We start from the raw sequence: 16,000 nt of genomic DNA, 5'->3' as shown, positions 1-16,000 counted from the left end.
AGCTCTGATTGGTTATCATGGGCAACTAGAAAAATTTTACCTCAGAAACTTGACAATAAATCTCCCCCATAGATATATAAGATCTTTATTTTTGAACACTTTCTCAACACCTAAAATAAACATAAAAGCACATGAAAACGTACAAAAAATATGAGCTGTAAACACAAAATTATAGGGTTAAAGGGGTTTCTCGACCTTCACCGACAAAACCAAAACATCTGTCCAGGGATCCAGCTGTAGATCCAGAGTGTCTCTTGAAATTTTTTTCCTAATATGGATTGAGGATTTTTCACCACAAGAAAGTGGGACTTCTGACTTAAAGGGGAACTCCACACCTGTCTGGATTTTACATGATCAGAAAACCTGTGTAAAGAATTGGGCTCAGAGAAATTTCTCCAGGATATAAGCAGCTGATGACGTCTTTGCTTTCTTACACATCTCATAGTGTGAACCGGTTAGTCCAGGCTCCTGCGATGATGAATGAAGACAAGGGCTGAGTTATTAACATCTTCATCCCTCTGGATCATAGCTCAATTATTTATAGGAATAGTCTATCCAAATCCTTTGGACTCCTATCCCATTAAAGTGCCACACACCCTTCATTGTTAAAGGGATGGTTGCATTATTGGATAGGTGATACATGTTTCGTTGCTGGGAGATGGGGGGGGGGCTTCTGAGACCAAGACCAGCATTTTGTTTGCTTTTGTGGGACCTTATGGGAGTCATAGTTAAATGAGCCCATAGACGTCATGTACCCCGAATATATTAAGAGGCACCTTTGGTGTAGGGCAGTGATGGGCAACCTTTTGAACTTGGTGTGTCAAAATTCGCCAAAAAAACGAGCATAACTCGGGTGGTGTGTCACCATGACAAAAAAATATAATTTTGTGATATTTATAGTTTAAATAATAAATCTGTATACTATTTAACTTCTAGGGTACTTTAACCGTGGAATGTCTGATTGATCCTACCATGTACTGCCATACTACAGTATGGCAGTATATGGGGATTTTCCCAATCATCTATTACTATGTGTAAATCACACATTGTAATAGATCGGTTACAATCAGACAAGTGTGGAAATGCTTAGTAACCTGTGAACTTTCAGTCATGGAACTTCACAGGTTATAGTGAGGGCGCAGGCGCCGCTGTCTGCATCTCCCTTATGTCCTCTTGGCATGGAGAAGGTGTGAGGAGCAAAATAATCGCAATGTCTGGCGATTTGCAAGGCAAGATTATTTCAGGGCTTGTACGTCACAAAACTGACACACAAGCCCTGATGACTGTCTTCTATCATACAGTCACTGACCTTACTTACTATATGATGAGAGTGGTTGTCCTCCCTTGCCCCTGCTGTGGAGATGGTCAGTGTAGAGGTGGCAGCTGCTGGGACATCACACAAGGCAGCAGCGATGTGACCTCTGACTTGCTGCCATCCTCCCCCCACCACAACTATCAGGAGCTGCAGAGGAGCCTCCTGGGTGTATGGCCGGGTCACCTCTCCTGCTGTGCCCTGTGCTGATACCTGTGCTGACTGGAGACACTAGGCACAGCTCACAAATGGGGAGAGGTCGGCCCGGGGAGGAGGAGGAGGGGGGTGCTGGAAGCTCAGTGCAATCTCTCAGCCTCCCGGCTACTGCACCTGGTCATGTAGGATGAAACTTAACTCTCAGGCAGCCGCGTGTCAGTGAAAATGGCTACGTGTGTCAGCACTGACACGCGTGTCATAGGTTAGCCATCACTGGTGTAGGGTATGACTTAGATGACCCCGATTTTGGCTACAATAGGCAATCCCATCTAGCTGTATAGGAGTTACAGAAACGATTATTATCAGGGATAAGCCTCACCTTGTGATTGGCTGAACAACATGTTCAGGTTTTGAAGGGACAGGAAGAAGGAAACACTAGAAATAAGATTGTCTAGTCTTAGTTAACTTCTAGAATAGTTAATCTGCCTTATTGTGATCATTAGTTATTGTGATTTCCTAAATCTCTCCGGAGGCTGTGGTTAGATGGTATCAGCCGAAGCATTTGTCCTATCTATAACGCAACGAGCGCTAATACTGTCACTTCAGTGCTGGATGTCACAATAGTCAAACCACAGATGTAATCTTCTTCCTACTTTGATATTCTGGTTCTTCGATTGGCCCGATGTTGTAATATGATAAAAAGCGTTATGTATACTATAATGCTGTGAACAAAAATCAATGGAACGGACATTATCCATCTCCATTTGACAAAAATCTGTCGTAATTCGTGCTAAAACACCATAAAAATTAATCATGTCACAATTTTTGAGGCTTTCAGGAATTTTTTTAGACCGTTTGACGAGTTGTGAGAATAGGGGTGTAACCTTATAAAAAGGGGTGTGGCTTAAGTTCAGGCATTTGCTTTTAGGAATGTTTTCCGTCCCCGGTTCTTCCCGTTCTTTAAGGTGGTCTTTTTATCACCTTTACGGTACATCTTTTAGTAGTTGCCGATTCTGTCATAGTTGGAACTCTCTCTAGGACCTACTGTTCCCCCAAATTATCAATGTCAATGTATAAGTCAGCACTGATATGTACTCCGATTCTGTCCTCTTCCCACCAGGAACATGTCAAGGATGTGACCACCACCCGCAGTGATGGAGCGGCCAGGTACCTGGCATGACAGGAGAGTTGGTTCTCGGATATTGGCCAGGTGTTGCTCCTGGGAAGCAATAAAGAGGACACTGCCGTTTCTGTGCTGGTTACCTCAGTACTCCATACAATGGATGCAGCTTGATATAATTGCGGGACTCACTGTTGGACTTACTGTAGTACCGCAAGGACTTGCCTACGCGGAGGTGGCCGGTCTACCTGTAGAGGTATGGGGTCTATAATGGTAATTGATTTTATTTATTTCTGGAGGGTGGCCTAAAGGAACAACATTTTTGGATCCCACCAGTTTGGTATGGGGCAACACTATTGTGAAGAGGAAAATATGAGGCCTCAGATTTTTGAGATGCCCTGTTCTTTTTAAATTAGGTTAGATGAACCTTAACGAGAGATGGCTAGAAGCCTTCTAAGTGTCTGACTGACCCACCGGAGCAGCAGAGGATCCTCTGGTGGGCTCGGGCTGTAACTTGTTATTGACCCCATAGATACAGCACAAGACAACCCAATTTGAAGACTGTATTTTGGGTTGTTTTTCCTTGTGGATGAAGAACGGTGTGCGGATAGAATAATTTTATCTGGTGGGCTCATGGAACTCCTGTCTAAAATTGTGCCTACTTCCTTCTTCTCATTGGAAATACAATAAGCAGTACCTCCGATCCCTTTCTGGTTCAAAAGCATTGATATCCAGTTTATCGCTATATCAGTTACCATCATTTGAGGGTTGGATACGGATTTCCCAACAAAATTTTCCTCATAAAATTTTCAGTTTGTGAATACAGGCGGTCCCCTACTTAAGGACACCCGACTTACAGACAACCCATAGTTACAGACGGACCCCTCTGCCCCATGTGACCTCTGGTGAAGCTCTCTGGATGCTTTACTATAGTCCCAGACTGCAATGATCAGCTGTAAGATGTCTGTAATGAAGCTTTATTGATAATCCTTGGTCCAATTACACCAAAAATTTTGAAACTCCAATTGTCACTGGGGCAAAAGAAAAAAAATTGTCTAGAACTTCCATTATAAAGTATACAGTTTCGACTTACACACAAATTCAACTTAAGAACAAACCTCCAGACCCTATCTTGTATATAACCCGGGGACTGCCTGTATACCATTTTCCCAAACCATTAAAATTTCCCTCTCCTGGCTCAAAATTAAAAACACAACAACTTTTAATTGACTGCTACCATGATCCCCTAAAGCTTCCCACGCAGTGACGCATTCTCCGGTGTCAAATTACTTCTGCCATGACAATGTATTTACTGATTGGCTTAGGCTACATTCACACGACGATAGGTGGACGTATGTACGGCCACAAGCTGGCAATGGCCGCACAGAGCGATATGGTGCTGCACCCGGCGGCTCCGTACACAGGGAAAAGATAGGACATGTATTATCTTTTCCCGTGTTTCGGCACCGTGGTTTGCTATGGAGAAGGAAAGGGGTGACCCCCTCCTCCTCTACATGGCGCTGGACGTATGCCTGCCTGTAAACGTTTGTGTGCATGTGGCCTTACCGTAAGTAGAGGAGGATCCCTGTGACTAACCCCTAAAATTTTTTAAAACCCCTTTCAGCCAATACTAAAGTGTTATTTGGTGGCCTTTAACAATAAATCACAATTTAGAGAATTTTTTTTGTTCAGGATGATGAATTTTACCTCACGTTTTCTTCCTCGCGGCAGTATGGGCTTTATTCATCTTACGTCGGCTGCTTTATTTATTGCCTGCTTGGGACATCCAAAGATGTGACGTTAGGCCCCACCGCCATAATGTCCCTCCTGGTGGCCATCTACACATCTGGAGACGCGTCGCTGGCCGTCCTCCTGGCCTTCCTGTCGGGGTGCATACAGCTGGCTTTGGGGCTGCTGAAGTTCGGTTAAGTGTTGCCATTGATATCTATAACTTTTGGATGTGTCTTACCCTTGGGATAGGTATTTGGTAACAGACCTATGTTTTTTACCTCAGGTTTTCTTTTGGATTTTATCTCATACCCCGTAATCAAAGCCTTTACCTCAGCTGCAGCAGTCACGATTGGTTTTAGCCAAGTTAAGGTGAGCGATATGGGCATATCACCCCAGTGATCCTATGATTTAAGGGATTACAGAAATTTAGCGCATTTTCGTTGTGCAAGCCACAGCGCTGTCCATTTTGTAGTGGCTGTTCCTGGTACTGCAGCTCTTTGTAGCCCAGTCTCTTTCTCAGCGACATGACATGCACAGTTCCTTTGGTCCAATCTGATTTTGTTGATGTCGGAGTTGAGGTGATTTATGACTGATCTCTCTCTTTCTCTCTCTCTCTTTCTCTCCTTTTTCTCTGTCTCGCTCTTTCTCTCTCTCGCTCTTTCTCGCTCTTTCTCGCTCTTTCTCGCTCTTTCTCGCTCTTTCTCGCTCTTTCTCGCTCTTTCTCTCTCTCGCGCTCTTTCTCTCTCTCGCGCTCTTTCTCTCTCTCGCGCTCTTTCTCTCTCTCGCGCTCTTTCTCTCTCTCGCGCTCTTTCTCTCTCTCGCGCTCTTTCTCTCTCTCGCGCTCTTTCTCTCTCTCGCGCTCTTTCTCTCTCTCGCGCTCTTTCTCTCTCTCGCGCTCTTTCTCTCTCTCGCGCTCTTTCTCTCTCTCGCGCTCTTTCTCTCTCTCGCGCTCTTTCTCTCTCTCGCGCTCTTTCTCTCTCTCGCGCTCTTTCTCTCTCTCGCGCTCTTTCTCTCTCTCGCGCTCTTTCTCTCTCTCGCGCTCTTTCTCTCTCTCGCGCTCTTTCTCTCTCTCGCTCTCTTTCTCTCTCTCGCTCTCTTTCTCTCTCTCGCTCTCTTTCTCTCTCTCGCTCTCTTTCTCTCTCTCGCTCTCTTTCTCTCTCTCGCTCTCTTTCTCTCTCTCGCTCTCTTTCTCTCTCTCGCTCTCTTTCTCTCTCTCGCTCTCTTTCTCTCTCTCGCTCTCTTTCGCTCTCTCTCTCGCTCTCTTTCGCTCTCTCTCTCGCTCTCTTTCGCTCTCTCTCTCGCTCTCTTTCGCTCTCTCTCTCGCTCTCTTTCGCTCTCTCTCTCGCTCTCTTTCGCTCTCTCTCTCGCTCTCTTTCGCTCTCTCTCTCGCTCTCTTTCGCTCTCTCTCTCGCTCTCTTTCGCTCTCTCTCTCGCTCTCTTTCGCTCTCTCTCTCGCTCTCTTTCGCTCTCTCTCTCGCTCTCTTTCGCTCTCTCTCTCGCTCTCTTTCGCTCTCTCTCTCGCTCTCTTTCGCTCTCTCTCTCGCTCTCTTTCGCTCTCTCTCTCGCTCTCTTTCGCTCTCTCTCTCGCTCTCTTTCGCTCTCTCTCTCGCTCTCTTTCGCTCTCTCTCTCGCTCTCTTTCGCTCTCTCTCTCGCTCTCTTTCGCTCTCTCTCTCGCTCTCTTTCGCTCTCTCTCGCTCTCTTTCGCGCTCTCTCTCGCTCTCTTTCGCGCTCTCTTTCGCGCTCTCTCTCGCTCTCTTTCGCGCTCTCTCTCGCTCTCTTTCGCGCTCTCTCTCGCTCTCTTTCGCGCTCTCTCTCGCTCTCTTTCGCGCTCTCTCTCGCTCTCTTTCGCGCTCTCTCTCGCTCTCTTTCGCGCTCTCTCTCGCTCTCTTTCGCGCTCTCTCTCGCTCTCTTTCGCGCTCTCTCTCGCTCTCTTTCGCGCTCTCTCTCGCTCTCTTTCGCGCTCTCTCTCGCTCTCTTTCGCGCTCTCTCTCGCTCTCTTTCGCGCTCTCTCTCGCTCTCTTTCGCGCTCTCTCTCGCTCTCTTTCGCGCTCTCTCTCGCTCTCTTTCGCGCTCTCTCTCGCTCTCTTTCGCGCTCTCTCTCGCTCTCTTTCGCGCTCTCTCTCGCTCTCTTTCGCGCTCTCTCTCGCTCTCTTTCGCGCTCTCTCTCGCTCTCTTTCGCGCTCTCTCTCGCTCTCTTTCGCGCTCTCTCTCGCTCTCTTTCGCGCTCTCTCTCGCTCTCTTTCGCGCTCTCTCTCGCTCTCTTTCGCGCTCTCTCTCGCTCTCTCTCGCTCTCTTTCGCTCTCTCGCTCTCTCTCGCATTTAATGTTTTTATTTCAGAATCTTCTGGGTTTGAAGGATATTCCTCGTCAGTTCATCTTACAGGTCTATGAAACCTTCCACAAACTTCCAACCATCAGGTCAGTACCATCATTTTATACCTCAGCCTCCATGTTTATTTGTGTTTTTCCTCATAGTTTTCTATCATTTGCTTTTATGCCTTTCTTTTTAGACTCGGGGATGCCGTTCTTGGTTTCCTTTGCATTGCCTTTCTCTTGGCCTTAAAATTTATGAAGGAACATTTCCCAAGGGTTTATAGAGGGATGCCGCGATGCTACCGGCTCTGCTACATCATTGTCTGGGTCACTACAACAGGTAGGTTACCTCAGTTATTGATACGGAATGGCGCTCTGATTCTATATACATGACTAATAAATCTTTGTAACTTATAGCTCGCAATGCGATTGTGGTAGTGGCTGCGGGTCTGGTGGCCTACTCCTTCCATGTCATGGGTTTACATCCTTTCATCCTTACTGGTAAGACTGCAGAAGGTCTCCCCCAATTCCAGCTCCCTCCTTTCTCAGAGAAGATCGACAACCGCACCGTCTCATTCAGTGAAATGGTTCAGGTAGGTGATTTATACAGATTTTATCCACCGCTATGAAAGCTTTAAATTACTTAAAGGGATTGTCCACTTTCAGCAAATATTTGGCATTTGTGTAATGAAAGTTATACAGTTTTCCAATATACTTTCTGTGGGGGAGATTTATCATAGGTCTCTTAGAGCAACACTGTTCTGGTTGCCCATGGCAACCAATCAGAGCTCAGCTTTCATTTTCCCACAGCTGTTTATAAAATTAAAGCTTAGCTCTGATTGGTTTCCATGGGCAACTAGAACAGTTTTACCTCAGGAACTTGATGATAAATCTCCCCCTGTATGTTTTGTGATATCACCCTATATGCTATATATATATATATAACAGAGCGTTTCTCTTACAGGATATTGGGCCTGGACTTTTTATCATTCCGTTAATGGGATTATTGGAAAGTGTTGCCATTGCACGAGCCTTCGGTAAGTAACATAGGAATTTCTAAATCCTCGTTTGACCAACAGATATTCCTCTTGATCCTGATAATAAACATGCACACCCGGTTTGCCTGAGCTTGCATGTGTTCTTTGTTTGAAGGAGAGTGAAATAAGTAGTTTCCAGACACCTCAAATGCTTATATACCTAGAAGAGCTAAGGATCTATATGATAAAATGCTGTGTTAGATCCTTTCTCTTCTATAGCTAATCAGTTCTTCAAAATTGAGTGGTTTCATCCAACATCTACTGTTTATGGTAATACAAAGGATCTAATTTAAAGGGGTTGTTAGCAAATAATTAATATTGTTTGCGTAATGAAAAGTTTTCCTATATACTTTCTGTATCGATTCTTCATGGGTTTCTAGATCTCTGCTTGCTGTCATTCAACAAAAAACTCCACTGTTTACTTCCTGTGGATAAACACCGCTCCCTGGTTACACAAAGGTGTAACATCACAACGAGCCGTGCACCTGTGTGACATCACATGACCAAGGACATAACAAGCTGTACACCTGTGTGACATCACATGACCAGGGATATATAACGAGCCGTGCACCTGTGTGACATCACATGACCAGGGATATATATAACGACCTGTGCACCTGTGTGACATCACATGACCAGGGATACAATGAGCCATGCACATGTGTGACATCACATGACCAGGGATATATAACGAGCCATGCACATGTGTGACATCACATGACCAGGGATATATAACGAGCCATGCACCTGTATGACATCACATGACCAGGGATATAACAAGCTGTACACCTGTGTGACATCACATGACCAGGGATATAACGAGCAATGCACCTGTGTGACATCACATGACCAGGGATATATAACGAGCCATGCACCTGTGTGACATCACATGACCAGGTATATAACGATCCATGCACCTGTGTGACATCACATGACCAGGGATATAATGAGCTGTGCACCTGTGTAGCATCACATGACCAGGGATATATAACGAGCCGTGCACCTGTGTGACATCACATGACCATGGATATATAACGAGCCGTGCACCTGTGCGACATCACATGACCGGGGATATAATGAGCCGTGCACCTGTGTGACATCACATGACCAGGGACTGGTGTTTATCCACACGAATTATACAATGATGCTTCCTATAGAATGACAGCAAGCGGAGCTCTAGAAAACCCTGTTTAATCGATACAGAATGTCTATTCGAAAATTGTTTAACTTTTCATCACACAAACAATATAAATTATTTGTTAAAAGTGGACAGCCCCTTTAAGTTGAGCTAACGCTTCACATGAGTGCATAATGACATTGTTTTCTTGGAGTTCTGCCACGACTTTGTGATAAAATGACCTTGGATTTAGTCCCATAAGTCTTTCTGGTTAAATAAGAGCAGTAATATACCTGGTTTAGTAGAGCTAAACGTGTCCGTACACCCTCTGTAGCTGTCCCTCCTCATTTTTCTACGTGCACACTCAGCTCAGCCAAGTGTGCATGTGCTCCTAGTTGTGCGCCAGTATCTTCCCTGGTGTGATCATTCTCCTCTACCTACTAGCCGGTGAAAAAAATGATTGAAATTTTTTTTTTAATTAATTTTTTTTAATTAATTTGAAGTTTTATGTATTTTTGTTCCGTGCAGCTTCTCAGAATAACTACAGGATAGACACAAACCAGGAGCTGCTGGCAATAGGTGAAAATATGAAAATTATCTATTTTCCCCCATTTATTACATAAATTGATCCATCGTTTTGGGGTGTTAGATGGAATAGATGTTTTTTTTTTTTTTTGAATATTGAGATTTGTGTTTTACAGTTACATTCATTACTCCCTATAGGACTCACCAATTTTTTGGGCTCCTTCCTCTCCGCGTATCCAGTGACGGGAAGCTTTGGGAGGTGAGAAAATCATGAATGTGTATGAAGTCATCGTGTACAGATACATTGTTGCTCTGATTTTGTTCTTGTATTTAGAACGGCGCTCAATTCCCAGACCGGAGCGTGTACCCCCGCAGGCGGCATCCTCACAGGTGAGACCCCCGAAATAACAATCAATTCTGAATGTTGAGTTGGGAAGGGAGAATAAAAAGTGTCGTAAGCAGAGATCAAATTTTAATGGCGCCACCAGAGCCCGAGGCTCGTGAGGTTTGATACGATGTTGCTCCACTGATTCCGGAACAGGTGGAATTTTTTCTCTCGTTGCTACCATTCCCGAGTAATCGGTGTTGTTAGATATGGCACCCAATATGCTAATTAGACTCTATATTGTCAGGTGGGCGGTCCTTATTTGGAACCACCTACTTGACCATAGAGCTTGACATAATCGGTATATCTGGTGCAAAAAAAAAAACCGCACTGATTCCTCAGGACTGATGGGGACTTCAAAAAAAATCCGAAGACTTAGGAATCCGAAAAGGAAGGTTTTCAATTTTTCCAAGAGTGACGCCTATAACATCTGTCCCATGGATCGGTGATATGTCTGATGGTGCAGGATCTAGGGAAGGAACCCTCCCCCGATCACTAGATCTTGAAGGGTTTGAAGATTACGCTCTACAAAGACTCCATACTCTCGGCATTCAGTGTAATTCTTTCATTTCAATTATTTTTTTTAGGGTTCCTTGTGTTATTCTCCCTCGGATACCTGACTCCGCTCTTCTACTACATCCCGAAAGCGGCTCTCGCTGCCGTTATCATCTGTGCCGTGGCTCCCATGTTTGATCTATCGGTCTGCAAAACCTTGTGGAAAGTTAAAAGTAAGAAGAAAGATAAGCGGGTGATGGCTGTGGCCGCAACTGTTGGTGGTTTTTGGGGCATCAATAGGTTATTGGTTGGGGGGGGGGGGTTAACCCCATACACCAGTGATGGCTAACCTATGGCACTGGTGCCAGAGGTGGCACTCAGAGCTCTTTCTGCGGGCACTCAGGCCATCACCAGAGATGACTCCAGGTATCTTCCTGCAGTCCCAGACAGCCCAGAACTTGCTGTGCACAGAGCTCTAAAGTGACAGCTCTACCTGGGACTATTTTCTGCTTTATTGGTGTCCTCAGGTGCTGATATCAATGAAAACTGTGACAGAGCAGGGAGTATAAATCACAAATTAAATTTCTGTGTTGGCACTTTGCGATAAATTATCGGGTCTTTGTTGTAGTTTGGGCACTCGGTCTCTAAAAGGTTCACCTTCACTGCCATACACTATGGGCAGTGGCTGAAGAGCACAGCTCAGTGCGTGTATATATGTGTGTATATTCAGTTGGATGTTACAAAAAAAAATTTACCTGTGTGAAGATAATTTCTCTTAAATGTTGCCACGTGGTCCCTTAGAACAGACAACTGTTCTTGGATACGACCACCTCTGCACTCTGGCTCCTGAGTCGTGTCTGACCTCCTGGATTTGTTGTTCATTACCACAAGACAGATCTAGGACGTTCAGTAACATATCATATGCACAAACTATTTGTTTCTTTGTGCAGTCATTCCAACAGCAGCGGTCGTATCCAAGGGCAGCTGTCTTGACCCTACATTTATGGTGCATTTTTTTTCATGTATATATAATATATATATTTTTTATAAATATTGGGGATAATTTAAATTGCATGTCAATGCCCATATGAGAATATCCCTTTAACAACTGATTATAGACTATGTAATTCAATCGCTGTTTCCTAGGTCGTTGCGGTTTACAGAACTAATTAGCGCTTTACAATGAATTAGTTGTGGCTGATGTGTGATGTATCTGTGTATAATGCTGTATGGCTCCTGGATTAAACGCCCCGTCATGTGTTATGGCGGTGACAGATATACATCTAGGTCACCAGCTCCTGGCGCGTCATCGCTTTGTAGTGTCCTAATTCCGGAGCCGTTCAGCTTTAGGATGTGAACATGTGACCTGTGCTGCTCCCCCTCCGCCACATGTTCACCTCCTGATGTGGGATGAGAGACCTGATCACCTCTGACCCTATAGAACACGTGTGTCATATATAAGGTCCTCCGACCGGATCTACTTCATTTCATATGTTCAATTATATCCGATTGCAGGTGGTATACAAAGAATAATGAACGTAAACTTACCTCTGTACTTACCTCCGATCCAGCACGGCTCCACTAGTCTCTGTTGTTATAGAGAGGCTCGGCAGTGACATTGTGTGAACAATGTGCTACAGCTGCGACCTGGATTGGGCGTTAACAGGTGCACGCTGTCGACACAATGTCAACACTTAGGCTGTGTTCACACGTTGCGTTTTGTTTGCGTTTAACGCATGTGTTTTCAAACGGCCGATGAGGAGATTTGCCTAATTACATTGTTGTCAACATTGCGTTTGCAAAACGCATGCGTTAACGCTTTTTTAACACATGAGTCTGTTACCACATGCATTTGTTAACACTTTGTTAACGCATGTGTTTTGTAAACGCAATGTTGACAGCAATGCAATTAGGCAAACCTCTTCATCTGTTTGAAAACGCATGCATTAAAAGCAATCAGAGCACAACGTGTGAACGCAGCCTTAGCCTCTGTATACCGGTGGTGCCCTGCTGGATCAAAGGTAAGTATAAATTTTATTATTATTTTTACACCACCGGAAGCACTTATTAAAATTATGAGTCTAGATAACCCCTTTAAAGGAAATCTTCCATCCAAATCCATCATGATAAACCAAAATCCAGGGGCACTTACACATACATCCAGGCACTTATATTTATCCATGGCCTCCTTTCTTCTAAAATCAACGTTCAAAATTATGCTAATAAATGTGAAGGGTTCTGGGAGTGGAGCCCCTCCGTGCTGCAGCACAGGCTGTCCCCCTCAGCACCTACTGCCTGCTGTAATCTCACACAGAGGGGGGGGGAGGACTCCTGCACAGTGTAACAGCCTGTGAAGCTGCAGCTCAGAAGGCTCTGGGAGGGGTTATAAGAGCCCCTCCGTGCTGCAGCACAGGCTGCCCCCCTCAGCTGGAATTCAGCTGAGATTTCTGAGCAAAAAGCTGATGATGTAGCAACATATCCCAAATAATTTTGGGCAATTCTTGCACATGCGCTGCCCATGCCCCAACAGAGGACAAATTTCACTTCCTTAAAATTAAAATTCCTTGATGTATATACTGTTACCTCTGAGATCTCACTATTGGGTCTTATCCTCCTTCCAGAACTTGACCTTTTACCTTTCCTGGTCACCTTTCTTCTCTCCTTCTGGGAAATCCAGTACGGGATCCTCCTTGGTATTCTAGTTTCTCTCGTCATCCTTTGCTATTCAATTGCACGACCCAAAATCAAGGTAAGACGTGATCAATATAGATCTGAGGACATTGTCTGTAGTTTAAAGGGAACCTGTCATCAGCAATTGGACTAATAAACCACTACCAGTATATTGTAAAGCAACGCAACACCTTCTAGTTTTTGTTTCTTTCGTGGTCCTGTGTGGTGGCATCATCCAGAAAATCAACTTTGAAGCGAGATGTAAATTGGTTGTATAAAGTCAAGGAGGCGGAGAGTTTAGCACTGAAGTCAAGGTGGGGAGCTCTGAACTCCTCCTCCTCTGTAGTTATCATTATTTATCGGACTTCAGGAGATCTGGTTAGTGATGTCTCTGGATGCAGGTCCATCAATTACAGTAAAGGAGGCTTTCTGAGGAAGAGAGAGCTTGACTTCAGTGTTAAAATCTCCGCCTCCTTGACTTTATACAACCAACTTACGTCTCACTTCAAAGTAGATGTTTTGGATGATACCACCACACTGGGTCATGAAAGAAACATGATCTGGAAGTGTTCAGCTGCTTGACAACATTCTGCTAGTAGTTTATTAGGACAAATTCTGCTGACAGGTTCCCTTTAAAGGGTTATTTTAGTTTCAAGACCTCTTCTTCTATTCACTTCATAGTGCACTGTGATTACTGTACAGATACTGGAGTTCTGCGCCTCGTAAGATCTATGTAACCTAAATTTTCACCGTCTTTTGCATCCCCAGGTAATTGATCCGCATGGCCCTACACTGATGATCATGAGCGGCCTCAGTTTCCCATCTGTGGAGTATCTGAGGGATACAATTCATGAAAAAGCTTTTACAGGTGACCAAAATTATATTATATGAAATTTTTTTAAAGGGAACCTGTCATCAGATTTTTACCCCATTAATCCCCCAGCCCCCTCAGGTAGAGGATGAAATGTCCTTTCTAGAATCCCCTCTTTTATGTAAAATCTCAACTATTTACCTATAAAAATCTCATGTGACAGAGAGCAGAGAAGAGTCATATTTTGCTTGAGAAGAGTCAAGTTTAGTGGCTGCAGGGGAAGTGTCACTTCAAATGTTGCCATCTTAAGTTCTACAGTACCTCAAAAACCCTTGCGCTTAGTGTCATATTAAAGAGAAGAATCTCATCTTTCTGATTGCATCAGGCTTGTAGTTCTATGATCTACAGAACCGGAGATAAAGGCAGATACTCCTCTTCCCACTTTCTAAAAGTGACCCATCTCAGGCAAAATTTGACTCTTCTCTGCTCATTTTCACAAGCCTTTGGGAGTGATTTAATTTTTTTTTTATGGGTAAACAGGTGAGATTTCACATAAGCGGGAACATTTCATCCCCTACCTGAGGGACTGATAGTTTAATGGGTTAAAATCACGTGACGGAGAGAGTAATTGGTCCTATTAAAAAAAAAAAAAAAAATCCCAAACTCATCATATCTCACTATGATCCAAGTGTAAAATCGGAACCATCCCAGATGATGCTAGTGTGAACAGCGCCCAACGCTCTCCTCATTGTCCCTTGTGTACAGATTCTCTGCCGCCGTCCGTCACCCTGGATTTCACCCACGTAAATGTCCTGGATTACACAGTCGTGATGGGTCTCCGGGAGATACAACACGAGTTCCGCTCCCAGGGGAGGACGCTGCTATTTTCAGGACTGCAGGTATCGGAGGGCGACTGAGGACTTGTGATTTTAATGGTTTCTTTATAAGTTGTATAATTGTTCTGCAATGTTCTTATTATACCTTGTAGCCCGACATTCATCAGATCTTATTGGCTGCAGATTTGAAAGACTTTCAGCATCCCCTCAGCGTGACAACAGGTAAGGACTTACTCAGGGGTGGAGCTTGGCTCACAGAGGGGTGGAGCTTGGCTCACAGAGGGGTGGTGCTTGGCACACAGAAGGGTGGTGCTTGGCACACAGAAGGGTGGTGCTTAGCACACAGAAGGGTGGTGCTTGGCACACAGAAGGGTGGAGCTTCCAGTCCTGTTGTAGAGTGGACATAGCAGGAAGGCTCCAGCCAGTTGTCTTGAAACCAGATATTATCTTTTTGCTTTTTTTTTCATTTATTGTTCGGCGTACTTTTTAAAAATCTATTTTTTTTTTGTGACAGCGGATCTCTATATAGATGGAAGCGTAGAGCCCTTACTCAACAACGTTCCTAAAGCGTCATCCGAGGTAAGTACCAACTCGTACATGTCTCCCCAAGAATGAAGGTAGCACACAACTACTAACTCACAGTGTTAGTAAATCACAGTGAACACAGTTACATAACCATTATGTTTTAGCCCAAAATTGTGAGAGTGTGCATTGGCTTTAAGGAATTCCACCATCCAAATCCATCCTTATACACCAGGGACACTTACCCATAGATCCAGGCACCGGGACTGTGACAATCTTCTTATATTTGTCATCTATGGCCGGCTTTCTTCTAAGATCAACTATTAAAATTATGCTAAGGAGACTAAGGCTCCTGTGGGTGTTACCAGAGACCCACCATACCAGCTTCACAGGCTGGTACACTGTGCAGGAGCACTCCCCCCTCACACTGTGTGCTGAAACTTCCTCTGCAGTAGAGAGATTACATCAGGCAGAAGGAGGGTGTAAAGCTACTGCATGGAGGGGCTCTGGTAACACCCCCCAGAGCCCTTCACGTACATTGGCATAATTTTAAAAGTTGATTTCACAAGGACGGATAACAAATGTCACAGTACCTGGATTTATGAGTAATGTCCCTAGTTTATCAGGATGGATTTTGATGGAAGATTTCTTTTTTTTGAACTGCATTCAAAAAAATCCAAAGGGGCAAACATTTTTGTTTTGAGCCAGTGGTATAATTTTCGCTATAGACATATAATGCGTTTTTTAACATCTGCTGAGAAATATAACATGCATGTTTCTTCCATTTCCTTCAGCTAAACCATTGAATTTTCGCAGCCGAAGCAGCACGAAATGTCTGTGACTTCGAGGAGTTACTGCCCGATAACCGTCCGTTATGTAAATACACGAGATGTGCAACAATGTAACTTGTTTTAAAGACTTGACCTTGTAAATTTTAAATAAAGTTGTTTTTTTTTAATGTTTCCAAAAA

The 16,000-nt window shown here is 44.2% G+C and overlaps 1 protein-coding gene across 6 annotated transcripts in view; it reads left to right on the top strand.

Annotated features, from left to right (window-relative positions):
• SLC26A11 (solute carrier family 26 member 11) overlaps window positions 1–16,000 on the top strand; it is an 18,609-nt gene extending 2,609 nt beyond the window's left edge. For 2 of the 6 annotated variants that reach the window (XM_072112330.1, XM_072112332.1), the window contains exons 2-18: window positions 2,589–2,844; window positions 4,281–4,512; window positions 4,603–4,688; window positions 6,658–6,737; window positions 6,830–6,972; window positions 7,050–7,225; window positions 7,597–7,669; window positions 9,315–9,365; window positions 9,510–9,570; window positions 9,646–9,701; window positions 10,284–10,424; window positions 12,813–12,940; window positions 13,630–13,729; window positions 14,438–14,571; window positions 14,661–14,730; window positions 15,023–15,087; window positions 15,825–16,000. In XM_072112330.1, coding sequence (XP_071968431.1) covers window positions 2,623–2,844; window positions 4,281–4,512; window positions 4,603–4,688; window positions 6,658–6,737; window positions 6,830–6,972; window positions 7,050–7,225; window positions 7,597–7,669; window positions 9,315–9,365; window positions 9,510–9,570; window positions 9,646–9,701; window positions 10,284–10,424; window positions 12,813–12,940; window positions 13,630–13,729; window positions 14,438–14,571; window positions 14,661–14,730; window positions 15,023–15,087; window positions 15,825–15,836 — 1,830 coding nt within the window. In that variant the 5' untranslated portion in view covers window positions 2,589–2,622 and the 3' untranslated portion in view covers window positions 15,837–16,000. Of the gene's footprint in view, window positions 1–304; window positions 455–2,588; window positions 2,862–4,280; window positions 4,513–4,602; window positions 4,689–6,657; window positions 6,738–6,829; window positions 6,973–7,049; window positions 7,226–7,596; window positions 7,670–9,314; window positions 9,366–9,509; window positions 9,571–9,645; window positions 9,702–10,283; window positions 10,425–12,812; window positions 12,941–13,629; window positions 13,730–14,437; window positions 14,572–14,660; window positions 14,731–15,022; window positions 15,088–15,824 lie in introns of those variants that run through there. The other 4 variants (XM_072112331.1, XM_072112333.1, XM_072112335.1 and 1 more) reach the window with 4 other exon arrangements.

This window comes from Engystomops pustulosus, chromosome 6 (assembly GCF_040894005.1).
Source record: "Engystomops pustulosus chromosome 6, aEngPut4.maternal, whole genome shotgun sequence".
Taxonomy (NCBI): domain Eukaryota; kingdom Metazoa; phylum Chordata; class Amphibia; order Anura; family Leptodactylidae; genus Engystomops; species Engystomops pustulosus.
This window is presented reverse-complemented; position numbering and strand designations above follow the sequence as displayed.